The sequence below is a fragment of the Empidonax traillii genome, unplaced genomic scaffold (genome assembly GCF_003031625.1).
Source record: "Empidonax traillii isolate 1590-97213 ecotype Southwest subspecies unplaced genomic scaffold, ASM303162v1 scaffold196:size3368384, whole genome shotgun sequence".
NCBI classification, from domain to species: Eukaryota; Metazoa; Chordata; class Aves; order Passeriformes; family Tyrannidae; genus Empidonax; species Empidonax traillii.
The window spans coordinates 1,097,192-1,125,115 of NW_020955389.1; the positions used below are offsets into that span (position 1 = coordinate 1,097,192).

At 43.1% G+C, this 27,924-nt stretch overlaps 1 protein-coding gene across 1 annotated transcript; it reads left to right on the plus strand.

Moving 5' to 3' along the window:
• Positions 1-337: 337 nt before the first annotated feature.
• Positions 338-27,924, plus strand: SCGN (secretagogin, EF-hand calcium binding protein). Its single transcript, XM_027886848.1, has 11 exons — positions 338-418; positions 1,053-1,123; positions 11,577-11,669; positions 12,249-12,338; positions 13,244-13,300; positions 14,116-14,193; positions 23,203-23,258; positions 24,983-25,028; positions 25,146-25,205; positions 26,095-26,163; positions 27,387-27,924. Exons 1-11 carry the CDS (start codon positions 346-348, stop codon positions 27,513-27,515), a joined length of 822 nt encoding a protein of 273 aa, XP_027742649.1. The 5' UTR covers positions 338-345; the 3' UTR covers positions 27,516-27,924.

Sequence of the window (27,924 nt, forward strand, 5' to 3'; positions counted from 1 at the left end):
GGAGGCTTGAAATTTTAAAGGACGTCTGCGAGCGGCGCGCCCCTGCGGGGTCGGGTGTCCCCATCCCACCTGGAAGGCTGAGGTCCGTCCTGTCAGCCCCTGTGCCCGAGCGCACCCGGGGCCGTGCGGGCGCGATGCGGGCAGTGCAATCGGTCCGACGAGCCCCGCGGGGCTGTGCCTTACGCGTGGGGAAGGGGGACTTTCCCCTCGCGACCCCCACCCGCAGGGCCGCCCCCGGGGCGGGGCCGCCGCCCTCAAAGCCGGTGCGGCCGGCGGGGCGCGGGCAGAGCTGGCGGTGCGGGGCGCGGAGGGTGCGGAGGGTGCGCAGGGCGGGCGGGCAGCACCATGGAGAGCGGCGCCGAGGGGCACCTGGACGCCGCCGCCTTCCTCGGGGCCTGGCGGCTCTTCGACGCCGACGGCAAGTGGGGGACGGCGGGGAGGGGGAACACGCGTGTCTGGAGCCCCAGGTGGGGTGTCTAGCGGGTGGGCGGGCTGCCTGTGCGGGTGGGTGCCGCGCAGGGGTTTGGCCGTGCTGGTGGGCTGCCCATCTGGGTGTGCGTGCGGGTGAGTCCGATGTGGGGTGTTCGGGCTGTTGCATGCATAAGGTTGAGAGCCTGCACCAGTGGCTTTCTGCCAACACGTCCAAACTTCACCCCCACGAGGTCCTGGGGGTGTTTCTGAGCCCACCTCTTCCTCCTTATTGTGGCTAAATATCACATCTGTAAATCCCCCTTTTCACCCCAAAGTTTTTGCCTTTTCATCGCCTCCCTGTTCTGTCTGCTGTTCCCTCTTCTGGGGCCAGTTTGTGGAATTTTTTTTTTCCAGAAAGTTTTCTGCGAGGAAAATTCCTAGGGGCGCCCAGCAGCGCTGCACCCAGTCCCTACATAGACGTGACCAGGTCAAAACGAATAGGACCTTCCTGAGTGGGCAGGCAGGGCCCCCAGCTGAGATCCTGATCATGCAGCCTGGAGCTCCCTGCATGCAGCCCATGAAACAGTTCCTGGAACTCGGGCAGTACCGCCTGACCATTAATATATTTGACTTTTATTCAGACAATGGTTACATAGAAGGCAAGGAACTTGACAACTTTTTTCATCACCTCCTGGAGAAACTGGGACCAGAAGTAAGTACCATGCTGCATTAGTTGTGCATCAAGTCCAAGTGAAAAGGTTGTGCTGAGAGGTGGTTTGTGTTTGTTCCTGATTGCTGACTTCCTTAGCGATTCCAAGGTAAAGAGCTTTTCTCTTGGCAACAAGGTGGCATTTAAGCAGGTACAATAAGTGCAGTCACCTGAGAAGTTTGATCACTTGTTTTCAGCCCAACAGCTGCTGTCAGGGTGAGGTCGTAGCTGGCACCAGCTGAAGGGTCTGGTTGGCAAGGTGGAGAGAAAGTCATTTACTGCCTCTGAATAGAAACAAACAAAAAAGCACCAGCACACAGCCTGGCAGGGTGAGCAGGAGGGCAATGGTGATGACTTTCCCAGGTCAATTTTTAACAAATAGAGTGTCATTAATTTTGAATGTTATTTAGTAATAAGGCTTTTGTCTGTATTGCTGCAAATGGTTAGAAGCCAAACAAGTGAATTCTGTTGCTCCTAAGATCCAGACCTGGCTCTCAAGTGTTTCTGGGGTAATGTCCTGGGTTCCTTTCCTATTTTTGGCAACATTTCCCCTTTCTTGCATCTCAGTACTAACAGAAATTGCATGACAATTTAGAGGGACTGGTTTCTTTAGCTCCAGGTCGTACATTGCCTACAAGTGTCATCATCAGGGAAGGAGAAATCCTTCCACTCAGGCCAGCACTCAGAAGCATGTAAAGAATATATTTATGTTTTTGCTACACAACATGTGTCCAGATAGGAAGAGAAAAGGAGGAAACATCTTCCAAATGGAAGAAGAGGGTGTGCCAAAAACCAGAGATTAAACAATTCCTTTAAGCAGAAAGTAATTAACGAAAGGAAAAAGGTAGTTGATAAAAGGCATAAATTGATGAGTATCAAGTGTAAAATCAGAATTGTACTTACAAGCCAATTAGCACTCTTGGATCTTTAGGGCTACAATAAAAAAACAGAGGCTGTGAATAATTTTTTCAAGCATGGTTTCATTTAATTTGTAAGTAAATTTGGATTGAAATATTGGCAGTTCCTGCAGAAACATCTTTCAGAGAGTGGATGGTTAGATGAACATATAGGCACCTAAAAAGGCTTCAAAGTAAATCAAAAAAGATTCAACATTAAGCACAAAGAATCATTAGGGATGCAGAAAAACTGATTGAAGAGAAATTGAAAAGCTCATGATTGTTTACCCAGGAACAAAAGAAGAAATTGGGAGCTGCTAGTCTTGGGGCATTGAAACACTGATGCAAAGCATACTCAAGCAAACTCAGTGACAGGAAACATGAGATGTCGAAGGAGAGGCTTAAAATGAGGCTGCAGAGCTCAATGCTGCAGTGGGTCACTGAAGAAAAGGACCCCCATGTGGGGCTCTCTGGAGTGATCTGTAGATGATTATAAAACTGAGGTTTAGCTGGGAATCTCGTGCTGCAGGCAGCTTCCTAATGATGAGAGGTCGAGGAGAAACTCCAAGCCCCACTCTAGCCCGTAGCTTCCCTTGTGCATCCCTTACACGAGATTTTGGGACAGCATCACACAACACCAGCCGAGTTGCAAAGCTGGTGTATGACAGCAGTTTTTGTGGTCTTGCTGATATCAGTGTGAACTCTATCACATTGTGTTAGGTTGCATGTAGAACTTGCAAAATGAGGGTGGTCTAGAAATGAACTTTCTACTTCAAGAAATCAATAATAGTTTTATTTGTTGTTAAAAATCCCTGCTTGGATGACTCCAGCCTAACTCTCCATCCTCATCCAGCTTGCATCTCCTTTGTTTCTGCTGTCTAGGTTTTGCCATTAAAAAGAAATAGTTTCATACAAATTGAATGAGGAAAGAACCAACTCCCTCTCCTCCTATTAAACAGAAGAAATAGGCTAATTCTGGAAGACAGTGCTCACTAACTTTCAGGGTGCTCAAACAAGCTCTCAAGGGCTTTTGGTTTTCTGCCCTAGTTTTCTTGCCTATTTTTGGCAACATTTCCACTCTGGTAGTATTAGGGACAAAAATACCCAGCAGGCAGTAGCCACTGCAGCCTGCCTTGGTGGCAGAAAACCCCGGGGGAGCTTTGTCCTGGGAGGCTGAGAACAGTTCTCTGCCTTCTCCCCTGGGTACGGGGATCACCTGTTGCACCAGATTAAACAAAGATCTCTACTACCTTTGTACAATGAGTTTGTCTAACAACGTTGAGGCATTTTTTGTCTTCTTCACATGATTTGTGTTGTACAGGCTTGTGCTTATGGCAGGAGGAGTAAAGGGTCCCCTCTGCACTGTTTTTGCCACCCTACAGAAAGAAAGTGTTCTTTGTGATAGAAGCAGTGAGCTGGGACTGAGCATGTCTCTTCTTTAATGTTGACCTTTACTCATCTGGGCTTTAAATGTCTCTGTTTCCTTGCACAGTGAAAGGGTGAGACAGCAATACACTGGCATAACTTACAGATGCGTCGCAAGGATTAATTAGTGACTGCATCTGAAGTGCCACACAAGTGATAAATAATGTTATCAGCACTGGAAGTTGTCTCTGCTTGAATAGCGAATGGCTTCATAATTATATTTTTTCAGCCTGCACTCTCTAAGCTGTTATTTTTCTTAATGACCACTGTAGTCTTTCAGCTCTGTTTTTCTTCCCAACTACTCTGCACCCTCCGCAGCTGACACTAAATGCCAGGGGATGGGAGCAGCTGGGAAAACAATGCAAAAAGGAGCCTGTTGGGAAGCTGAGAGGCACAGCTCTTTCTGACAACTCTGAGTGAGGAAAGAAATTCGAAACAGCATCCAGTGAGGGAGGCTGATTCATTGCCTTTTGCTGAACCATCAACAGTTATGGGGGTGGAAGGGAAAACTTTGCAGCAAAGGTAGACCTGTAGTACACCAATCTAAATTCCAGATACTGCTTTGGTGCTTCTCCTCCAGCAATGGGTGATTGCTAGAGGCTTTTGGACAATGCACCTAACAACATGCTTTAACTTTTGGTCAGCCCTGAGGTGATCAGGCAGTTGAAATAGATTGCCATTGTAGGTACCTTCCAACCCAAATATTCTGTTCTATTCTATTCCTAAGAAAATAGCTTCAATTTCCAGATGTGTGTTACATATCCGTAAGTCTTCTGTGATTTATGACACTGAAGTTTATGCAAATTCTTCATCAGCTGGAAAGGCTTCTGTGATTTGGTTTGTTTGGGGAATATGAAGCACAATCAAGGATAATTCAGCCTCTCCCCGCCCCCCCCAGCATATGTTTGTGAACAGCTGACATTTTCCATCTGCTACTCTTATTACTCCTGTATCTTCTTTCTAACCATTTGAACCTCCAGCTTCCAACCTGTTGCTGCATGGCTGCTGTGAGCTGCCTGTGTTCTCTTCTGCTCATTCATAAACCTCTTCTAGAATATAGCCACCTCTTCCATGCATTTTCTAAAAGTTTCTATACTGAGGTGAAAGCTCAGGGGAAAGGACAGTTTCTTTTAGCATCAAAGAAGTACTTTTTTTGGAAGAGAGCCTCTGCATTTCTCTCTTGTAATAGTTTACATCTTTCTTTCCATATCAAGATAATTTAGTATCTTTCTTGCTTGCTCTTTTGTATATTTTTAATGAAGCTCTGTGTATATTCTTATAATATTTAGATAAGAAGAGTTTTGTAGATGAATGGCTATAAATTTTGGGTTTGGATTACTGAAAGTTTTCATAAAAACAATGATATCTGGGCAGATATGGAGGGAAATGCACATTGCCATTGGGTTTTCTCAGAAGGGTATTTCACTTTGCTTAAATTGTACTCAGACAGAAGACTTTCAGATAAGAGACAGTTGTCCTCAACTAGCTGTAGATGTGTGAGAGACCATGTGAAACGTTATTGAAGCATAAATTTGATCAGATAAGACAGGTATTAGCCTGGTTATAATTCCTCTGCCCCAAACCTACATGGATAGTTATGACTGGAAGGGACAGAAGTTACACTTTAGGACCCCACCCTCAACAGCCACGGAGGATTTGTCTTCACATTTTACTTCCAAAGGAGAGGAGCATCCTCCAGGTACTCTTGCATGTCATCCTTTCCTGCACACTGCATTGCCTATCTAAATCATGTGTTTAATTTAGTATGGGTAGGAATGCAGCAGTTAGTCAAATGAAGTTTTTTATGGCCAAAATATCAGCTAGCATTAAAGCCATCCAAAGCAGATTTCTCCTGTGTTTTACCATCCCAGGAGACCTAAGGTCTTTGGTGACCAGCAAGAAGACCCCTAGCAGAAAGCATTCAGCTTTCATCTACATGTAGAATAATTCAGAATTCTAACCTCTAGGCAATACTCTAGACAATTTAAATACTCAGAAGGAATGCTTTACTGTGAGGGTGGAGAGGCACAGAAACAGGTTGCCTAGAGAAGCTATGGATGTGCCATCCCTGAAAGTGTTCAGCACCTGGTCAGATGGGGCTTTGAGCAACCTGGCCAAGTGGAAAGTGCCCCTGCCCAAGGCAGGGGGGTTGGAACCAAATGATCTTTGGGGTCCCTTTTGATTCAAACCGTTCTATCATTCTAAATAATGCCAAATGCAGTTATTTCTTTAGGTTGTGGGTTTTGTCAGCCTTAATTAGCCTGAACAGTTCCTATTTCTGTTCCTTCAAGTTAAGGCAGGGAAGTGCCTCAAAGTGTCTCTAAATGCAAACTCAACATGCCTATGGGTGAAGAGACATGATGTGTTTTCATTACCCAAATGCATGTCAGAAAATTTTAGCCTAGTGGAAAGGGCAGAACAAAGAACCTGTTCAAAGCCTAACCACAAAATTTTGATGGCACAAGGAAGGCTATAGTAGCCTTTGTTAGATGCTGGTATCTTTTACGTGGAAAAAATCTTTCCCACATTTGTGCTGATGAGAGCTAAAAAAGGAACCAAAACAGGGTGCAGGCTAACAGGATAAGTGCTTATCTACTGTAGCATGCAGGATTACAGTAAATCCTAACCAAAACAGAGGGCCCAACTCTAAGGTGATAGCACTGCAGTTAAGTAAGCACGATTGACCCAAACAAGAAGTGAGCTCAGGAGCTGCAGGGTGATATCCCACACTCGTGCAGGCTGTGCCAAGTACAGCTGCCTGGGTGAAATGAAGTCATTCTTGAGATTAATTTTTTCAATGCTATAGGATTTAAAGAAGAAATATTTGGGGAAAAAAAAAAAAAAGAAAAAAAGAAAAAAAAAAAGGTTTTCTCCTAAGGTCAAAGTTTATGTTACTGAAGTTTCATTTGGTCTTTACTGGCCTCCTGTCTGTACTGTGTGGCTTCTGGCATGGTAATAGTTGTTGATGTTGCTTTCCAACTATCCTTCTTGGCAGACACAATTTATTTTCATAGATCTTGTGTAGGAATTTGATATCTCTGGGGCCATTTGTTTCTATCGAATTTGGCTGAAACATTAGAAGAAACGTGGTTAAGCCAGCATTTTTCAGATTATTCTTTTTTTTTTTTTTTTTTTTTTTTTTTTTTTTTTTTTTTTTTTTAGAAACAGGCTTTAATAGTCACCTAAATATAGTTTCTTCTTGTTTTTTATGTGCTAATTAATATAGTGGCTTGCTTCCAAAAATCACATCAAGAAGGAAAAAATAAATCAATTTATGACCAGACTGTCATGATCAGAAGGAGTTAAATTTCATCAAATAGGAAAGACTCCACAGTGCTCCATACATTTACTCTTTACCACCCTCAACAAATGACTCATAGCTGCATTTTCATCAAGGCACGCTGATGCCAAAGACATGAATGTCTTAAAGAGGCAATAACATAAAAGGAATGGGTTAACAAAGAAGATAGATTACATCCAGGTTTCCGAGGAATCATAACCAGCCACACAAAGACATTAAATGCTGTGGAAATTAAAAAACAAACAAACAACAACAACAACAAACCAAAAAGAAAAACAAACAAAAAAAAGTGATCATGCCCTTTCCATGATTACAAACACTATTAAAAATCAGATTACTTTTGCGATGCTAAATACTTCTAAAGGGTTTTTGCAAAAGGAAAGGCAAAGACTGGACATGGAAAGGAGAGAGCAGAAAATTAATTTCATATGACAACTTGAAGCATAGAAGCTTTTCTCTGTAGAACTCTGTGGAAGAGTATCTGTAGTAGGGAATTTACTCCTTAACCCTGATAAATATGTGAACAGAGTCACAGCAATATTTTAAAATGTGTACTTTTGTGAGGATAAAAGTGACATGGCCTTCCTCTCATTGAAAGAAATAAGGATTTCTTTCCTAACTGGACACTGAGGATATGTAGCAGCCCTTGGAAAACACACAGCATCCAGAAACTCAGGGAGTTGCATGCACCAGGAAAAACAAGGATTTACAAGAAAGGCTTCTCTGGGGGGACAGTGACTGGAAAGGATGCAACAGCATTCATGTAAGCCCTCACAAAATGGGAAAGCTTTGCAAACATTTCAAACTGGGTAAGGTTCTGCTGCTTGAGACAGACAACATAACCAAGACAGCATTAGCTCTGAAGAATAAAGCTGTGCTCAGCTATGGACCTTTGCTATGGAAAGCAACCTTCTTAGCTGACCTTTGCTCAGTTATGGAAAGCCATTTCCCTCTGTCCCAGCTCATAGAGACAAGAGGCACAAATTTGTATCCTGCTATTTGTCATGTCATGGTTTAACCCCAGCTGGCAGCTCAGCACTACAGAGCCACTCACTCACTCATTTCCCAGTGGAATGGGAGAGAGAATCACAAGAGTAAAGGGCAGAAAACTTGTGGGTTGAGATAAAGACATTTTAATAGGTAGAACAAAACCCACAGGTACAAGCAAAGCAAATCAAGGAATTCATTCATCACTTCCTATGGGCAGGCAGGAGTTCAGCCATATCCAGAAAAGCAAAATATATATACTACATAGTAAAATCAAATATATATTATAATATAGACTGAAATATAATATACAGCAAAGTAACATCCCTATGTTATCAAGACTGTTTCCAGTACAAATCCAAAACAGAGCTCCCCATTAGCAACTATGGAGAAAATTAACTGTATCCAGCCAAAACCAGAGTAAAAAGATGGTGTATTTGGGGTTTTTTATTATCATAACTCATAGCACTTGAATAAATGGAGAATGAGCCTGAGACATTGAAAGCATAGTGTGCTTGGCTTCTAGACTTTACTGCTTGTTGCAATTTGTAGTTGAACACTGAGATAGTAACTAAAGGGAAGTAAGGTAAGACAAACTTGCCAGGGAAGGTGGTGGCCATAGCACTCAGTGCAGTGGAACCATCCCTGCAAGTGCCTGCGTGGAGGTCTCCCCATCTTGCTCTCCTGCTCCTGATTTTTCTCCCTCTATCAAAGGACTTGCCCTGATAGAGGAGGCAGGGAAATGTTTGTAGGACCCCAAAGGCAGAGAATAAGAAATCGAGTCTCCTGACGAGTGAGCTGCCAAGCTTTTGCCTTTGGCCTCCCTTCAGCAACCTCATTGAAGAGTTGCTGAGGCAGTGAAGGGGCCCCTGTACCCCCAGTCTGGCTGGTGTCCCTGTGCAGCCCCTCACTGCCCTGGCATCCCAGCTCAGCCTCAGCCCCCACGCAGACTGAGAGGTGCCCACTCCCACCGACAGCTATTTGCTGCATCCCTGCTCAGGGATTTGCCCTGCAGCAGCTGCATCAACCGTAATCACTTATCTGTGAATAGTTATCTTGTCCCTATTGGGGTACCTGTCTGTTGTCTTGACAAACCAGCAGTGCTATTGAAAAAAAAAAAATCCTGTTTAATACATTTATGAGTGTAGTCAGTTGCTATATCTACAATGCTTTAGAATATTTTAATATTCCCCATAACATCTCTCTTTATTTTCCCACTGGCTTTTTTGCTTTTTGTCTCTGTCTATGTCCTTTCCTCTGAGCAGAGCTTGGAGACCCAGCTGGAGTGCTGACTCCTGAAGCCTTCTTAGGTCTCACAGAACATTGCACTTGTAAAAATAATACCAGGGACAACATGTTTAGCTGGTAGAATTCTGCCTTGGGGCCATAAATCCTGAAATATTGAATAGGCAGTGATTTGGCCCAAAAACATCTCTTGTTTCTGGAGTACGCTCTTGTCTAGGCATGAAGATCCTGCTGAACCACTCACAACTTTCCCAAATGTCTCCTTCTTGCTGTAGCAATGCCTCAGCACTGATTTGAAGCCAAAACTACACACGAATAAAATCTGAACACACCAGAGAATTCAACTTATCTCCTAAATCTTCAAGGAGGAACTGGCAATTTCAGCCATCTGCCCCACTGTCCCAGCTCTGCCCTGCAGCATGCCCAGGCTGTTCCACCATGGGCTGCAGACATCCAAAATCAGATTACAGAGTCAGCAAGTAGAACAGGAGTCTACAATCCATGCCCATGCTTGGGCAAAGGGAACAAATCATGTAGATTGGGTTTTTTTCCCAGCCTTTTAAATGTTTTTGGAATAGAAAAGCAATCAGAGCAAGCTACTGGTCTGCACCACCAGTAGATCGACCTTGGAGACCAGGTCTCCCAGTCTTGATTTCTGTACTATGTCTTACTTGATCTATTTTTTTTAATTTGTTTATTTTTAATCTTCTGAGATTAGGATTTTTTGGTTACCATAAAGGTCATCTTTGAAACCTAATTGTCATAGCCCAAGGTGAATCATCCTTAGTGTAAAAATTTGTGATATACAAATAATTTTGCCTTGAGCACATATCTTGGGAAAGCCAGATTGTGCGGTATCTTTTATTCTTTGTGAGTGAAGGTTGGGTTTTGGCAGATCTATTACCACTTCCGTTCCATGAGTAGAATATTTATGAACACAGAGTGATTGTTCAAATTGAAAAATCTACCGTAGTGTAACCCCATGGACTGAAAGCTCACGGAGCTGTGTAAATATGGCAAGCATTCCAGGCATTTACTTGACATATCCCATAGTTTAAATCAGTTTATAAAAAAAAAGGAGGCTGTCCTGTTTTTACACAGATAACAGTGTTCCTGCCACAGAAAGCTCAATGAGGTGGTGGTTAATAGCTGACATGAAGTTGAACAATAAGCTTTCTTAAGAAATTACTAGTCTGAACTCCACAGCACGCTTTTCAAACACCAGCTATGATTATTGTTTCAGAAATAAGTTACCCTACTGGGCATGGAGGAGGATAATTTCAGAGTACTTTGCAAGCCTATTGAGGTTGGCAACTGATAGGCTTGCCTAACTCCTGGGAGGTGTCTCAAAGAATGAAGGTGCTGTCAGAAGGCAATTTAAATAGCATGAGAGAGAGTTATAATACCAAGGAGAAACTTATAATGCCAATTTGAGAATGTGGCTCATGATCTTGTGTCATAGCAATGAGAAAGGGAGTGTACAACCTGATGGAGCTTCAGTAGTAGGTGGAAAGGGTGAGAAACTGGGTTAGAAGACCCAGGAAGGTGCAGCTGTAGTCCTAAATCCAGCTGGACGCAGAGATGATAAAATCTTTGAGGGACTTTTTTTTAGGGGTTGGGAAGAAGTTAATTTATTGTCTTGTAAAATTGCTACAAAAGTATGCCAAGAGCCAGTCTGGGTTGTCCTCCTCACTTCTTTCCCTCCCCTCCCAGTCGTGGCTGCCTCCCCCGGAATGGGAGAGAAGCCAGGACCTGCTCAGTGTGGGTGCAGAGGGAGATATGTGACTTCATTAATTTGCTTGAGTGAGATTAACTAGGAGACCTTCCCAGCCCAGCCACAAAGCTCACATGACCAGAAGCTTTTTCCCCTAGTGGGAAAATTGTACTTTGTTGTAGTCCAGTCAGATTGGGTACCCTCATGGCTGCTGCCAAAGAAACTGTGCCTGTTGAATCTAAGCATTGTATTTCACCTGTCACAGTGATGTCTGTCAAAACATTTAACCTGACAAGTCCTGAAAACTCCCCACTATGTATAAATCGATTATGGGGTTGAGCAGATGCAAAGAAAATGTCAGTTACTTGAAATTCTATGCTACTAACCCAGGAACACTGACAGGGCTTGGTGCCAGGTCTTTAACCAGCTGACAGGTAATAATAAGCAACAATCCAGCTCCACTGACACGTTTCAAGGCTGGTGATCTAATGAACTGCAGAGATGTCATTCAAGGATAAGGATATCTTTCTGAAAAGCACGAGCTGAAAACAAACAGGATGAAAACTGCTGTAAAACACACTTGAGCCAAACCAAACCTCAGTGTTATAATGGGAATAGTTGGCTAAAGAAGTAGGTGTCACTGAAATATTTTGGGGTCTCCAAACACTGATCTTCCAACTGAAAGCTTAGTTGCTACAAAGCTATGCATAGGACTTATTTCCAAAAAGTCATCCGCAGTGGTGTGTTTGTAGGCTTTTAAAACCATCACCCCCAAACTGTAGGGATTCAGTGATCCTGGAGGTTAACTGTGAGTGGGGAGATATTTCTTCCGGGAGACTTCCAGTGCCCTCAGCAACTTTCATGTGCATGTTGTTTTCCCTGTGGCAGAACACCATCACAGAAGAAAAAGTTCAGAGGATGAAGGAGCAATTCATGTCTGTCTACGATGTCACCACAGATGGACGCTTGCAAATCCAGGAGGTATCTCTGCCCAACCCCAGCTCAAGATTTCTTTTATAGCAGGACGGAGAATTAGAATAAACTTTTTATAGGGTCTGCAGCAATAGGACAAGAGTAACGGTTTTGAATTAAAAGAGGGTAGGTTAAGACAAGATATAAGGAAAACTTTTTTTTATGAGGGTGGTGAAACACTGGAACATATTGACCAGAAAGCTGTAGATGCCCTATCCCTGGACACATCAAAGGTCGGGTTGGACAGGGCTCTGAGCAATCTGATCTAGTTGAAGATATCCCCCCCCACGGAAAAGGAATTGGATTAGATGACCTTTAAAGGTCCATTCCAACTCATACCATTCTATGATTAGGAGCTATAGCAGACCTGGAAGATCAGGAAGATAGAGTCTGTGTGGGGAGGAGGTGAGTCATGGAGTATACTATATTATCCAGATGTCTTGGTCTAGACTTTATTTCCAAGGGAGAAACATGTCCAACTTACATTTCCCATACTATGTCAGCAGCCACCCCAGTTTTTTCTTTTCATTACTTTCTTAGTGTGGGTTTGTTGTGTTGCAGGCTTTTTTTTTAATGCTTTTTTTCCAGCTTGCCAGTATGATCTTGCCGGATGATGAGAACTTTCTACTGCTTTTCCGACGGGAAACTCCCTTGGACAACAGTGTGGAATTCATGCGGGTCTGTATCTCCACACTGCCTCTTCCCTTGCACACTAACAGCTTCCTCAATACCAACCCTTCTACCCACTGCAGAACACAGTATGGGAAATAGATGGATATTGTGGAAGCAAAACACGTACTGACCTGTTCAGGTAGAGAAGATTGTACATTGTTTACACCAGCAAAACGGAGATATGGTAGCCAGGACTGGACCAAGGGTACTCATTAAACTTTTCAAATGCTCTCAGCCAGCTATCAATCAAGCCACCAGAGACAAAACCTCCCCACTGATAAATCCACTGCTCTTGGGAGCTACGGCAAAGCCACAGCTTTGCCTCACTTGCAGCACAGCAGAGACCAAGAAGGCAGACCAGGCACATTTTAAGCACTATATTATCCTGAAACAGTAGCCTGTCAGGCATGGAGTGGAAACCTCAAGTGAGGATCACAAGCCCATATAACCTTGCCCAATCTCCCTCTAATCTCTGCCTCTAAGTATCCCAGCACAGAACTTCAATTTTTCCAAGACTTCTTTCGATTACTTTTATTTCACATGCAAATTGGGAGCTTCTGCAGATCGATGACCATTTGTGTATGGCCTTGACTTTTACTCAGAGCAATAAAAGGAACTGCATGTACAAATTAGGTAAGAAATGCGGAGCAGTTTCTTAGGCTTTTCTTCCTTTTACAGACAGTGTGTCTGCATTAAACATGTGATAGCAGCATGTCACATGTACAGCATCCAAGTGTGAGTAAAAGCTATTGTGTGAAAAGTTTATTGTATTTAATTTACAATGAATTATGTGTTGGATAATGCAACAGCTTGCTCGTTATGGAAGTTCTGATTTGAATTTTTACAATTATCACTCGAGCAGATGATTAGCTGCAATATTTATGTGATTGTATCAATTTATCCCTGTTCAGATCTGGCGCAGTTACGATGCTGACAGCAGTGGATTTATTTCAGCTGGTGAGCTCAAAGTAAGTTATTCTAACAAATCTCTATGGGTTTGATCTACAGCTCACTGATGTCAATAGGAGCCTTTCTGTCAGCTTTACCAATTTGCTGCCTTTCTGTGTGGTTCACAAATGGCATTTCTAGGTTGTTAATAGCGAGTTGAAGGACTCACGCCTTCTGGCATGGTGTCAGGGGGGACCCTGCAGGAGGGAGGATGCTCTGCTGTTGCCCTTGATGTCTTGCCTTGTCCCTTGACCCCACTTGGTAACCCTGAGGCACCCAATGAGTCCCACAAATGCTGTCTCACCTTGACATCTCTCAGCTAAACAGAGCCAAAAGGTTTCTTTACAATCTCTTCCCGAGCCTGCAGATTTTCTGATTTCTCATTAAAGCTCAGGCTGTTGAGGCGAGAGACAGTTCATAAACAGTAACTCAAACACTTTGAGTCGACTGGGCACAAAAGTCCATCCCTGGGCTGCAGACCATGTGCTGAAATCTCAGCGTGTGGCTTCAACCTGTGCCCCAGCAAATATATAAGAGGATGTTTAAGTGTTTTGCTGAATGGAAAATATTTTGATTCGAGATCAGTTAGCAAATATTGCATGATTTATCTTATCTTTTGCTTATTTTATGAGTTAATTAAGGATTCATTCCAGTATGCATTCTCTGGGGAAATTTGTTTATTTTCTAATTTATTTGCAAAAATATGTTTCAGCTAAAAAAATATTTGAACTTCATCAAACTGAAGACACTACTACTAACCAGCAATGTAAAACTAGATTTATATAGCTCTGCTAGGTTTGAATTTACTCTAAAATTTATCTCTTTCTTACTACAGGATTTCCTGCGAGATCTCTTTTTGCAGCATAATAAGGTGGTAACTGAAATAAAGCTGGAAGAATATACTGATACCATGGTAAGAAAAGATAATATTGTTTAGGTTAGAGTACTGACTAAAAATCTCCTTCAGAGTCAATGTCTATAGGTCCATAAAAGCCCTCCTAAAACGTGTACCAGAGAACCCTTTGGGAAGTTAACATGCTAAAGCTAACCGTTCTTTACACTGGACATCAGCTGTGAAAGCATTTCAAATAATTTTGGTTTAAGTTGAACTATTCCCTATGAGAAAACAGCTTGACTCTATGCCAAAGAAAGCTGAGCTCTAAACTCCTTTAAAAATAGGTGAGGTGCATCCTTCTTTCAGGTATGTTCAGCCACAGCTAGGTCTCTAGCTCATTCACTCCCTCCTTCCCTCCCTCCTTCCTATCAAATCCTTTTGCTTCCAAGACAAGAAGGTACATAACTTTTCTGCTCTGCAAAGCCCAGCAGGCCTTGCTGGCTCCCTGCTGCTTCCCTGAAAGACTGGGAGTTTGAAAGTTTCAACTATTCCCCTGCCTTATTACAATATAGTTTTTATACTGCAATCAACAGTGTATTATTTGGTGTAAGTTTAGCATCAGTCACCTGGATTTCAGAGCAACTTATTATATCTAAACATCTAAAAAGAAGAAAAAAGGTGGAAAAAAAATATCTCATTTCTGATGTCATTCTCAAGGGTATTATTTGAATTCCACTAGCAGACATCTATCACTGCAATTTTTAAAATTACTTTCAGATGGGACTGCCTTGTTTCTTGGCACAAAATCTGTGTTTGTACCTAAAAACTGGCTTGGTCTGCAAACAAACAAGGAGCTGCCCACATATTTTGCAATACCATGTTATGTATGCATGATGCGTCTGTGTCTAGAAATGTGACCCTTTAGAGCAGTGTGAAAAACTGTACCATTACAGAAGAGTGTTGATTTTTTTTTCTTTCATATTTAAAAGACATTGAAAGGAGAGGAATGTTAGCAACAGAAATTATTTTCCAACTGGCAGAGACTGAAAACAATAAAACCCCAGTAGTTACAGCTAGAACAAAAATCTCCCTGGTAGCATCTGCAGGTAGCAAATAGCTTTCCTGCTGCTCCATTGAGGTTTCCATCTCCAGTGGTTAATCCCTAATCAAGTGCTGGGAAACAGGTGATCTGGAGCTTGTAGACATTCATTTCCTTGGAGGTTCATTTCCTCCAACTTCTTGCCCTTTCCCTTAATTTCCCAAGAAAGATCTGTGATTCTACTACCCCAATGCACTCGGGTATCAATGCAGCCCAGGGCTAAGAGCCAGGACGTCTGGTTTCTATTCCCATGTGTTTTTATAGATTGGCTTTGTATCTTTGGAGAGGCAGTTTAGTCTCTACATCAGAAGATAAGATTTGATCTGGGAAAAAGGATGCTTTGTATATCTGGGGAAATCTGTGATCTGAAATGCAAATCTGGCTCCTGAGGACAAAGGTTTGCAAATCTGCAATGCCAAAAGAACCAGGGATGTTAATGGTTATTAGAAAACGAAGATATGGCAGATAGTTATTTTTATCTTGCAATTCTTTTCTTTAAACTGAAGGTCAATGACGTTTATAAACACATCCAATTCCAAAAGCTAAGGCAGGGTGTGAAATTACCACACACGTAATCACCCTGTGATATTCTGTTGTAAAATAGAGAATACAAATTCAGTGCGCCACAACAAAGTATCCACATGGGCAGTATTTCTATAGTATCAGATAAATTGTGTGAAGTGATTGAGTGGGAACATAGCTGAGCAGAAGGGCAAAATTCCAAGAAGGGAAGGAAGATTCAGCCTTGCATTTGTGGGCTGAATAAAGAGGGAGAAATAACATGAGGAGCAAAGGTACAATGTGAAGGCCCAGGGCAAGACAGTTCTTTGCTTTCTCTCTCTGCATTCCACGTGGAGTGATGAGTCCCACTGGGGCTACCACCAACACCACTGTTTAGGAAAAAGGGGACAGTGGCCCTTCCATTTTATTCCTGAAGCTTTCATAATCTTTCTGTTGTATCTTTAGCAACCAGCAGCACAAATTCTTTTACTGCAGAGTGGACACACTTATATTTCCCTCCCCTATTGCTTCGTTCCCAGACTTTTATCTCTTTAGAGCACAAAGTCCTTGGGATAAGGACCTGTTTCTGCTGCACGCAACTACAGGGTCTCTCAAGGTGGCCCATCCATCCAACTCAGGGCTTTCAAGTGCCACTGTAATAATATGCTGTTGAAATAAGCCGTGTCCCTAGGAGCTGTAAATCCATCTGTCTCCACAGGAATTTACAGATCTCTGCCCTTTTTTCTGTACATACACAGCTGGCTGCACGCATCTTAAGCAGCTACTGATATACTGAGTGGACCCTAGAGCCTTCTGGAGATAGCGATAAAGGAGAAAATGCAAGCTATCATTTTAAAGAAGCTAGCCCAGGCGTGAGGGGAAAAAAAAAAAAAAGGCTGCATTTTATGCTTCTGTGCTGGATATTTGCAGCTTATGAGCGGTGCAAGCAGATATCATACTAACCAGGGCATCAGGGCATGCTGAATTCTTGCCTCTTATGCTGCTATTAATAATTGTACACCACACTATTAAAAAAAAAAAACAAACAAAAAAACAAAACACCTGAGAAGAAATCATTTCTTTGGGAAGAGATTGGTCATCTCTGGAAAGGAGCATCATTTTATCACATTGGTTAGCAGCTGTTTCTTAAGAGGCTGTTCTGTTTCCTTGTGACATGACATCCTTTCTTCAGAGAACACTGGTATAGATCAAGGATTTCATGAACAAGTGATGAACCATTGTAAAGAAAACAGGTAGTGAACACATCGGCATCATACAAGCTCTGTGAGTCAGCTAAATCAAATCTTGAGTAGCAGTAAAACCACTGGGGAAAGTCACAAGGAAGCAGGCACAGTTCTAGAGTTTTTTATGCCTACATAGATAAATGTTTGTATTAATAGTCATCAAGTGTGTATGAATAATTATTTACATGCAACTACTTGCACGAGAAGCTACAAAATCGTGTGCAGTTCTGAGTCCTTGAAAACAATCTGTGGCTTTATTGCTATAGACAATGAAGAAATGAAGCTGCACACACCATGATTCGATCTTCGGGAATCTCTGCAGAGCCCTCCCTGCATTCCATCTCCATTAGGGTTCCCCTGGCAAACAGCACCTGGTGCTGTCATCCAGCCAACCAGAATCCCCAGGACCCTTTGCAAACTCCGTATTTTGATTCACACACTCCTTCTCAGATCCAAGGCTGAAACATTCCCCTCTGATTCCAACCAACTGAATGCAGGTGCCGCTGGACTAACTTGTTCCCATGGGCACAGATTGAGAGCTGCTGGCTGAGAGCAAGTGCTTGGAGGTTGAATCGAAGCCTTATATTGCTCTGAGACTCATGAGAAGAGGCCCCAGGGGGTCCTGCAATGTATGCTCCAGGAGACACAGTGAGCAGCTGAAAATGGAGGTTTTTAAAAGCATGGTGGGAATTTTCTGCCGTCCTGAATTAACACAAGCTAGAGAAATGAAAACTTGTCCCCTTTGTGCTTCTTGATGAGAAGAAGGCTGTGGAAGATGACAGTAGAACAACCTTTTCCTATCCCTCCCCAACTCCACCAAACCCCAAAGTCAATGTATTTATAGGCTTCTGTGTCCCAGTGAAGTTTCAGCCCATGAATACTCATCTCACACATGCATTTGGTAACATTTTGTTGTGAGTCACAACTTCTATACCTGTGCATGCCCACCTGTGCATGCCCACCTGTGTGTTTAATAGAATACTGTAAATGATGGAATAGAAACTAGATTTAAGATAGTTTCAGTTGAAATTAGGTATTCATAATTTTTTTCTTCTGTAACAAAATTTTCACTCAGTTTTTGCATCTTGGCATATGTTATCACTTTGTTTATAGAAACTCTGGTAGTTCACAGCTTTTCAGATAGCAGCATATTACTTCTAGTTTTGAAATCCCGATGCCTACAAGTCGCATGAAGGATAAGCTCACTACTGAGTCAAACTTTAGCAAATTAAGTTACATATCCTCCTGAAACAGTCGCACATGCAACACTGACATTCACTTTTTGCATTGCCTTATGTTGACAATGTCAGACTGAGCATAAAAAAATCCTTTAATTTGAGCATTATTACATTTTAGCAAAATGAAAAGGATAACTCTCACCCAGCCAACATACTATCTTTGTCCACCACAAGCTAAAATTCTAGAGAGGTAACAGTGTAAGAGCAGTGACTAATAACACAACAAGCATTGGTCATGAGCTACAGTATCTGAAAGTTTGTAGATGGACATGGCTGAGTGTGAAATTTAGCCCCAGAGAAGTCAATATAGATATCTTTCACAGCTTTAATGATGCCAGGGTTTTGCTGGGCTTGTTTACAAAGGTTCTCCTGGGGACTGAGCTATGTAAGTGAGCACACAAGCCTGCAGCTGATCAGCTGCTCCTCGTCTTCTCAGTGCAGAGGGAAAGAGGTTGACTTCTCCCTGAAGATAGTCTGTGTATGTCCATGAGTATGCATTGTGGACTACCTTTATTGCATATGGGGGGGGCATTTCTGGTGCTTTTGTGGCTACTGCCTGTCCCCTCTGCAAGGATAATGCTAGGGGCTCAATGTGATCAGTTCTTTGGCTGTGAAAGGCCTTTCTGTCCATGCTCAGTGCCAGTGCCAGTGTACTTGCACAGGGAAATAAAAGTCAGAGCATAGAAAATTGTAGTAAATAAGACCCTTAACACCTTCCTAGTCAAGCTAGCACATCTTTGTTAACAAAGTCTTTTTTGACCAACAAAGAAATGGTGCAATAATAGACAGACAAATATTTATTATATTGAAAAAAAACCTGAACAGAGTTTGTTAGATTTGTGAACACACTGAGCAAACTTTTCAAAGCTCTAGAATTACAATATGAATGGAGTGTAGCCTACAGGAGTGGTTGCCTAAGGAACAGTCTGCTCACAATCCTTTTCCTGGTAGTGTTCCTTGCTGGTCCCCCTCCCAGGCAAACCTGTAAGGATGCCATGACCCTCAAGAGACTGGATCTTCAGGGATGCTCTGATGTCACATTTGCAGTGACATCTAACCCAAGCCACCGCTATGGGAGCCCCTCCACCAGCAGAGAGCTTCTTCCTGGGTTTGATGCACGTGATTCTTCTTGTTGCATTGATGCCCGTAATAAAGAGAGGACCCACAAGGCTGATGAACACAATGGAGACAAATCTGCCTCCTGTGTCCCTTCTTGACTTAATGTAGGTGGTGCTGCCACTTCCCATTTTGCACTGCACTTGCTGTGGCATAAGGCAAGGGAAGCAGAATGTCCCTTTTAAGCTCAAACTTCATTTCTGAAGATTCAAACCAAGAGAACTCAAGAACCTGCAGGCTTTTGAAAACTCCAAGAGATAACACCTTGCTCTTCTAGGAATCAAAACACTCTTAGAAAATCTTCACTAAATGACTTGTCTATGTGACGCAGGCAATCTGGTTGGGCAGAGGACTGAGCTTTTGTCCTGAGAATAACTTGCTGGCCATGGGGCCCTCCTATCTGTCTGCAAAAGTCTTTGTGACCTCATCCTTCCTCAAATAAAGAAGCCATAGGCAGTCCTGGAGCTTGGGCACATACCTGTTCTGATACACTCTCAATACCTCTCTACTCACTGGCCAACTTGAGTTACAGCTGTTGGGCATAGGTGCCCATGATATATGTGTTTGTGGGAGTAGGAAGTCAAGCAAAAGCTGTCTCTTTTCAGTGTCCCATGTTATTACACACAAAGAACCAGAGAAGATGTAAAGGCAGGTTTTAGTGAGTCCACTGATCACAGAATTATTTAGTTTGGATGTTTACTTCTTTCCTTATCTTCGTCATGGAAAATAATTCATATTTATAACCTTATATTGCTCTTCAAAGCATATCATATTGTGGTGTTTCACTGACCTTCTTTACAACACTAGACTGGAAAAGCAGAGGTATTTTGTTTGCTGAATCAAAAGCCAATGGCAGTTCTGATTTTGCACTTAAAAGAAATGGAGATGTAACAACACTTATTTTGCAAACCCAGCTTTTACATATTCTCTGTCTGCCTCAGAGTGCATGGACTACATTCAAACAAACAGAACTAAGATGCCCCTGATGCACTGCCATTAAAATGTCAGTGAATTAATTTGTGCAAACACTTTAAAACATGGGGTAGCTTGACAGTAAAATAAATGCATCATTTTATAAAGCATACTGCTAGATGTAACAAACCTTTAACTAAAATTGAGTGCTATTTAAACATGCCAAACCTTGTCCTTAACCACATTTCATATTTTCCTATCAGCCTGGCAGCGTAAATATACCTTTCAGGAGTGTAAACTGAAAAGCCATCAAGTTTAACATATCAAGATGGTGTGTTTAAAAGTTCAGACTAGAAACAATCTCATAACCATTTCAATTATCTTCTTCAATTAACTTCTCCCATGATGTACACTTTGTCACGTGGGGTACCCTCTGACATTCTTTGTGTGCTCGTTCACGCAACCAGCAGATCAGAACAAGCACTCACATGCTTGAAACTTGAAAGTTTAATGAAAAAATATTTCCTCAGGCTTTTCCCCAAGTAATGTGATGCGAGACTGCCATGTAGTGGGTATGCATGAGCTCCCGTTGTCCAGATAACAGGATTAGGACTATCTTATTAGCTGTGGTACCTGAACTAATTCCCTACATGTTTTCTATCTGTCATGTGGAAGTCACTGGCCAAGAATTAGCTCAGCCTAGCTCTTCCAGCCAGACTTTTATTTTCCCTCTGTTGACTGGTATGGACAATCAAAACATTGCATATGTTTGCAAATTTTATTCAGGACACTCATTGCAGAAGAAGGCCAAACAACTAGAAAACACAAAGATACTCTCTTGTAGAGCTGAGTGAAGGAGGTCAGGGAGAAGTCAAGGAGGTCAGGGAGAAGTCAAGAAGGTCAGGGAAGGAAGCTGGTTAGCTGTAAGTAGACATGGTCAGCCACTGAAAGTTTAATATCAAGCTCAAAGATACCATGCAAGAGAAGCAAACTGGGGATGTTTCCTTTCATTAAGCATTCCACTAGGGAAAGTATTCTCGCCACAGATAAATGTGCTTTAATGGAGTTTGTGCTACTGCAACAATATTGTAAAGGATTCAGAAATGGATAGGGTTGAAAACCACTAGCTCACTAAATTGACACTGAAACAGAAAGACTTTCACATCTAAACCACCACCTCTAATCTATCCTGTTTCATTAAGGATGCACAAAGCTTTTCAGCCTCCTGGCTATTTGTGACTTCTGAACCCATGAAAATGTGCTGCACCCACAATGTAGAGCAGATACAGGGCAGGCAGGATGCCCAAAGTCCCAAGACAAGGACAGCTACACTATGATGCTTAAGTATTTATTCTGTGGAAAAGGAGATGAGGCTGGAGATGTTTCACTGAAAAGGAGACTCAAAACTTGTCCCAGACAGGCCTATATGAAATGGGAAATGTGCGCCTAATCTGGCTCTTGTTTAGGGAAGTACCGGATCTGTTCTGGTCCCATAAGCTCACACCATTGATACCTTGGAGTCGCTTTCCTTATGCCACTGAACACCCATGTAGCTCTTAGGATGCCATTTTTCCCAATATCTCAATATGGGCCTTCAATCATTCAGAGGACTTTTATACTGTCTTTTGGTGGGAGCCTATACAAACTGCCTCTTGAAAATCCCCATCCAAACCTCAGTAGTGTAAAATGCTCAGAATAATTAATGGGAGACAATCTGTTGCAGAATCTCAATCTAAATGCAGTACCATAAAGGGTCTCAGCATAGCTGCCTGCCCTTGAGAAAGGGGCAAGGAGAAGGCAGCACTGACAAAATAGTTAAGGCCTCCCTGAGAAGTGGCAGCTTTCCAGAACACACTGTGTTCACATCCAAGGGTTAGGCTTCACTGCTAGGAAGTGCTCAGAAAATGCTGCTGGCTCCCGCTCATTCAGGTTGTGTCACAGAGGATGATCCTGTCCCTCTAATCTTTGTGAGATGGGGACTGCTGCAGGCCTTCTCCAGCAGGTGTGCAATCACATAACAGGTCTGTAGGGAACTGGTTACTCTGCACAACCACTAAACAAGCAGATGAGGTCTATCAATATCTACATCTATCAATATAATGCATATTCCTTAACTGAGTATCTGATAAAGAAAGGTGGCCTGTCACAGTACAATATTAAGCTTCCTCTCCCCCACCACTACAATGTGGAATACATTTTTTCTAGAACTTTGAGCCAAGAGTTTTTCAGGCTTGCAACTCATTAAACATCTCCCCACCTCCTTTCCTTGTAACAGACTCATTTTTGTGCCTTGAAGAGAAATGCAGAATGAAATACAACAAATAAATAAACAAACATTTTTTGATCATGACTCATCAAAATGATGGTATAAAGGAAAAATTAATCTTAAGGAAAGGATAAGTTTTGAATTCACACAGACTAACCTCTTGCTGTTGGCAGTCTGAACCTTCTTCCCAGTCTTAGAGCTTTCCGACAGCAGGCTTTGAGCCAAGCAAACTGCAGTGCTTTAGTGGTGTCAAATCCTGACCTGAGAGTTGGTCAGAGGGTGACATTTGCACTTCTACCACTCAGTAGCCACAGCAACAATGAAAGACAAGGATGGTGTCAGGCTGGAAGCATTCAGAAGTTTTTCCCTTTTTTCAGCAGTTTTTCCAGAGGCCATGGCAAAGGCAGTACGTAGTTTCTTAAGGTGTTTGCTGCAGGCCTGCCTTTCTCCCCATGTAAGGTGGGAAGGGAGTGGTATTGGCATTTGATTGCTTTGGGTTCTTGCTGTCAGAAAGCTGGAGGATTTTGCTGTGCTCTCGTGCCACCCTTGCACTCGGTGGTAGCGTAGGATGCCATGCTGCCTGGGATTTGGGCAAGCACCCCAAGCAAGCAGAGGTGAGGGCACAGGGCAGAGCAAAATGTGTATTGGCTTTTTTGTGCGCATGTTCTCTTCACAGCTTATCTATTTTATCTCTGTGTTCTTGATTTATAGATGAAAATATTTGACAAAAATAAAGATGGACGGCTGGACCTGAATGACCTGGCAAGGTAGGATTTAATAATGTTGATGGGGTTGTCAGCTCATCTCCCTCTGGGGATGTGCATTTGAATTTTGCCTCCTTTCAAATTATATCAGCTCTGATCCTACCTCTCCAAAACATTGTCCCTATTGCAATAGTCTGAGGATCTAGAGCTAGTGACAGGAGCAATGCCAGAACCTGTCTGTACAGCACCACCATGCTACCTCTGTGATGCTTCCCAGGATGTGACAAAAGAACCAATAACATTGTTACTCCAAAAAAGGATGTCAATCCCTTCAGCAGGGTAGCAGATGTGCATTTATTTTACATCATCACATTTTTTTGCTACTTTTTTGAATAATCAAAGTACCACCACAAAGGAGTTTGGCAGTGGCAGTAAGAAAGAATTTGAAGAACCAAGGTGAAGATGCTTGTGAATGAAGTTGGAGACTCAGTCATGGGCCTCTGTCTTTTTTCTGTCCTTGATACTTCACAGAAGCATAGAATCACAGAATCAACCAGGTTGGAAAAGACCTCTGAGATCGAGTCCAAACCCATGGCCCAACACCACCCTGTCAAGTAGACCATGGCACTCAGTGCCACATCCAGTCTCCTCTTAAATACCTCCAGGGACGGTGACTCCACCACCTCCTTAGGCAGCCCATTCCAATGTCTGATCTCTCTCTCTGTAAAGAATTTCTTTCTAATGTCTAACCTCAGCCTCCCCTGGCATACCTTAAAACTGTGCTCTCTTGTCCTACTGCTGGTTGCCTGGGAGAAGAGACCGACCCACACCTCGCTCCAATCTCCTTTCCGGTAGTTGTAGAGAGTGATGAGGTCTCCCAAGGCTTTTAGATGATTTTCATTGCCTACAGACAGAGAGTATGCCTTTCTCTGTAAATGTACGTGCACTGATTAGATAGGACTCCAAATGTGCAGATACAGCCTTAAAACACCAGTTTAGGGGTGAGAGGACAAAGGTGCAGGTTTGCCACTGTTACTTTCTGCTTGGGATCACGACAATTGTGAGCACAAATAATTGCAGTGCATACAGCAATTCCCTTTGACCGTGAAATACATGAGGCAGAATGGAGAATATCTAAAGGGAGTTGCTGTTGCAATTCTCTCTTAAATACAGTTCCCTACTGGGAACCAGGCCATCTGAGGCTCCCTTGTAGTCTGAGCACATTTCTCACACTCCAAATCCCTCCATGTGTGGACACAGCTCAGTGTCCCTGTGCCACTGGCTCTAAAAACCTCAGGTTTAGCAGAGGAGTAGGAGAGAGAAAACAGTTTATCAGTGCTTTAGGAGACAAAGGGAGAGGAAGTCAGCCAGTCTCGGTGCACAGGCCAGTATTACTTCGCCCTTTACTTTTACAGCCACCAATTCTGCCTCCAATAGAGAGCAATAAATGTCTCTTTCCTTTAATGTAGCACAGCAATCCAGTTACGAGGAATGGTTGTCTGGCAGCTCTTGAGTCAGAGGCTGACAACCTTCGTTGCACTGGACCACCAGAATTGCTCTGTGACGAGCAATGGTGCTATGAAGCACATTTGTGGTGAGCCAAAGGGCACCTGCCATGCCCCATCAGACAGGGAGGAGGGTACGTGTTCCCGCATCAGCCCTCTGTAATTTTCTCTTTTATAGGCCTATAATCTAACATCCTTTTGCTTTACAAACAAGGAGAGTTAGGAAGAGTTTGTATGCAGATGATACAGTGGAAAGATTATAATTTAAATCTCTCTGTTCAGGATTCTGGCCCTCCAGGAAAATTTCCTTCTACAATTTAAAATGGATGTAAGTAGCACTGTTTTTTTGATATCTTGATTCTGTTTCTCTCAGCTAAGATAATCTGGGCCCAAACTTGATTTTTTTTTCTTAAATTTTTCATTTACTTGTCCTCTCTACATACAGGCTTGCAGCACAGAAGAAAGGAGGAGAGATTTTGAGAAGATCTTTGCACACTATGATGTTGTGAGTCCCGTGAGGCCATTCAATCCCTTGCATATGCTGCTCATGTTTCTTCTTTCTGCTGGGTGTTGTTGGGGTCACTCAGGACCAGCAGCTGTGCTTGAGCCCATGGTCTATGAGCCTGGATATCAGACTGGGAGGGGTAAAGTAGGGACAGACGGGTGTGATGCTCAGAGATCTCGTGGCAAAGACCCATTTTGACTTCCTCCATTGCCACGGCCATTGCTGCTGCATTAGCAGTATCCCTGAAGGAGATGCAGAGAAGGTGGTGGCTTTAGCGCTCACAGTCTTTGATTGTTGGGATCTGCATCACCACTGCCTTGAAAAATAAAACCCCTTCCAGTACTGAAATAATGATTATTTAGGGAGTCTGGCCCATGACAGACATTACCATCTATCTGCCTGTTAGACATCAATAATTCTGTGCCACTTCTGAGAGTCACACAGTTCCCTCGGAGTGGTGACCAGTAAGCCTCACAAAATGGTGGGAGATATTGTTCCCATTGGAGGGGAAGAGATTGTTTGAGAAAATGGAAGGTATCTTGAATATTAGGAAGAAATTCTTTACTGTGAGTGTAGTGAGGCACTGGAACAGGTTGCCCAGGGAAACTGTGGATTTCCCATTCCTGTAAGTCTTCAAGGCCAGGTTGGATGGGGCTCTGAGCAACCCAGCCTGGTCTAGTGGAAGGTACCCACGTTCATGGTGGGGTGGTTGGAACTGGATGATCTTAAAGGTCCCTTCCAATCCAAACTTTTTTGTGGTTCTGTGAACTTTATGCTATAAAGCTTGGTGACTGATTGGATACTTGGTGACTGGTTGGATTTACTGACCAGCAAATATTGTAGTGTTTTTGATTCACTGGGGAGTTTTGCTGTTTATTCCATCTTTCAGAGTAAAACAGGAGCACTTGAAGGCCCTGAAGTGGATGGGTTTGTCAAAGACATGATGGAACTGGTCAAGGTATCTACATGGCTCTGTTTGAATAATACTCTGTATTTCTGAAAGATCAGGGCTGGTTTTGGAAATGTTATGTACATAGAGAGACTAGTAAGACAACAGAGTGAAATTTCACTTTGATTATCACCAAAAGGGAATGCGACCATCTCAGCACAAACTGTTGGCATAGATCAATCATTAGAATTTCTTTCTCCTGTTTCCCATGAGGATGTGGTTCTCACCAGAATGACCTCATGGTTCACTAGGTTATCTCAGGACTACATTTGAAAACTACTTGAGGTCTATCTCTAATTGACAATACTGTACCCAGTGTGTCACTTCTATTCCTGATGGATAGTGGAGTCTGTCTGGACTGGATTATCTTGAGTTTCCAGATGCAGACCAAGATAGAGGTTTTGACACAGAGTCTAGTCTTTGGCTTCCTCTGAGCCTGAGCTGTTGCATTTCCCCACAGTGTGACCTGGCACAGAGATATCAGCACTCCCATGTCTGTTCAGCAGAGACCAGAGAACGGCAGCTACATGCTGACAGCTGCAGGTGTATGTTATGGCCATGGAGTGTGCAGGGAAGGGTGTGGGAATCGGTAGGAGGTTGGATTTGTGCTGTGTGTGTGTAAAGGAGGGAAGTTTGTACTTTCCCTAAGGGCCTTCATCAGCATTGTCCTTGGACATCACAAGCCATGCATGTGAATTTTAGCCCCTCCCAAAGAAGCAGGAAGCAGAGCAAGCAGTACAGCTCAGCATACAGAGGCAGTGTAGCCTGTAAAACGTGTCTTCAGCAGCAGTTTGATCCACAAAAGGTATTTTTACATTGCTGAGTAGCCTGTAAAATAGGAGTCTGCTAACAGAAATGCCACATCACTCCTTGCACCGCAGGATTGAGAGAGGAAACCAGATGAAAGCAGAGGTCTGGTAGTGCAGCTATCTGCACTGCACACCTTTTTGCAGACTTTTCTTTAATATAGATCAGATCCTGATGTCCTTCACTAAGCACAAAAGTCAAGGTGCTGTTTCTGTAGAGTTATTCACAGTCCCACGCTCCTTCTGCTTTTGCAGGGTGCCCTTTCCCAATCCTCTGTTTGCCTCTCCGCTGCACACGAGCTTATGTGGGGCCTTTTGGTCAGTCCTCCTTGGATGGATTGTTGCTGTATGACCTGCTGCTTTACAAAGCTGGGAGAATCCTGAGTAATTTTCTCTCTCAGCACTGTTTTTCTCTTTTGCCTGCAGCCCAGCATTAGCGGGGTGGACCTGGACAAGTTCCGCCAGATCCTGCTCAACCACTGCGATGTGAACAAGGATGGGAAAATTCAGAAATCTGAACTAGCTTTGTGTCTTGGGCTGAAAATCAACCCATAGCTGGGAAAGTGCTCGTGGTTGTGTTTCCCTTGTAAGATTTGGCTGCTGCTCCTTGTAGAAGTGTGTCTGTGCTGCTGTGTGAGCAGTAGGGAGCCATGGCACCGTGCTGCTGGGCTGAAGAGTAGGATTTACATGGGGGCTTCCTCACTCCACCAACTCCTTTGTGGTTTTCACTCAATGCTGCCACTTGTGGGTCCCCTTAGCAATGTCTCTGCCCACCATCAGACCAGTTGCTCAGAAAGCTGTTCTTCTTCTGCCCTTATAAAACACTGCCCTGCCCATTCCCAGCATCTCCTCCAAAATGTCCCATCATTGCTCCCAGTGTGCAGTTAAGTGATGCTTCTGTTGGTTGCCTTATATGTGTGAAACTATTAGTTGAGTGAGTCTTGTGCTTTGTGCATTTAAAATA

Bases quoted from the DNA above. Each gene is read 5' to 3' on its own strand.
- SCGN (XM_027886848.1), top strand. From the start codon at position 346: ATGGAGAGCGGCGCCGAGGGGCACCTGGACGCCGCCGCCTTCCTCGGG. The intron at 12,339-13,243 runs GTCTGTATCTCC...ATCCCTGTTCAG, and splicing joins ACAGTGTGGAATTCATGCGG to ATCTGGCGCAGTTACGATGC. The intron at 14,194-23,202 runs GTAAGAAAAGAT...CTTGATTTATAG, and splicing joins AAGAATATACTGATACCATG to ATGAAAATATTTGACAAAAA.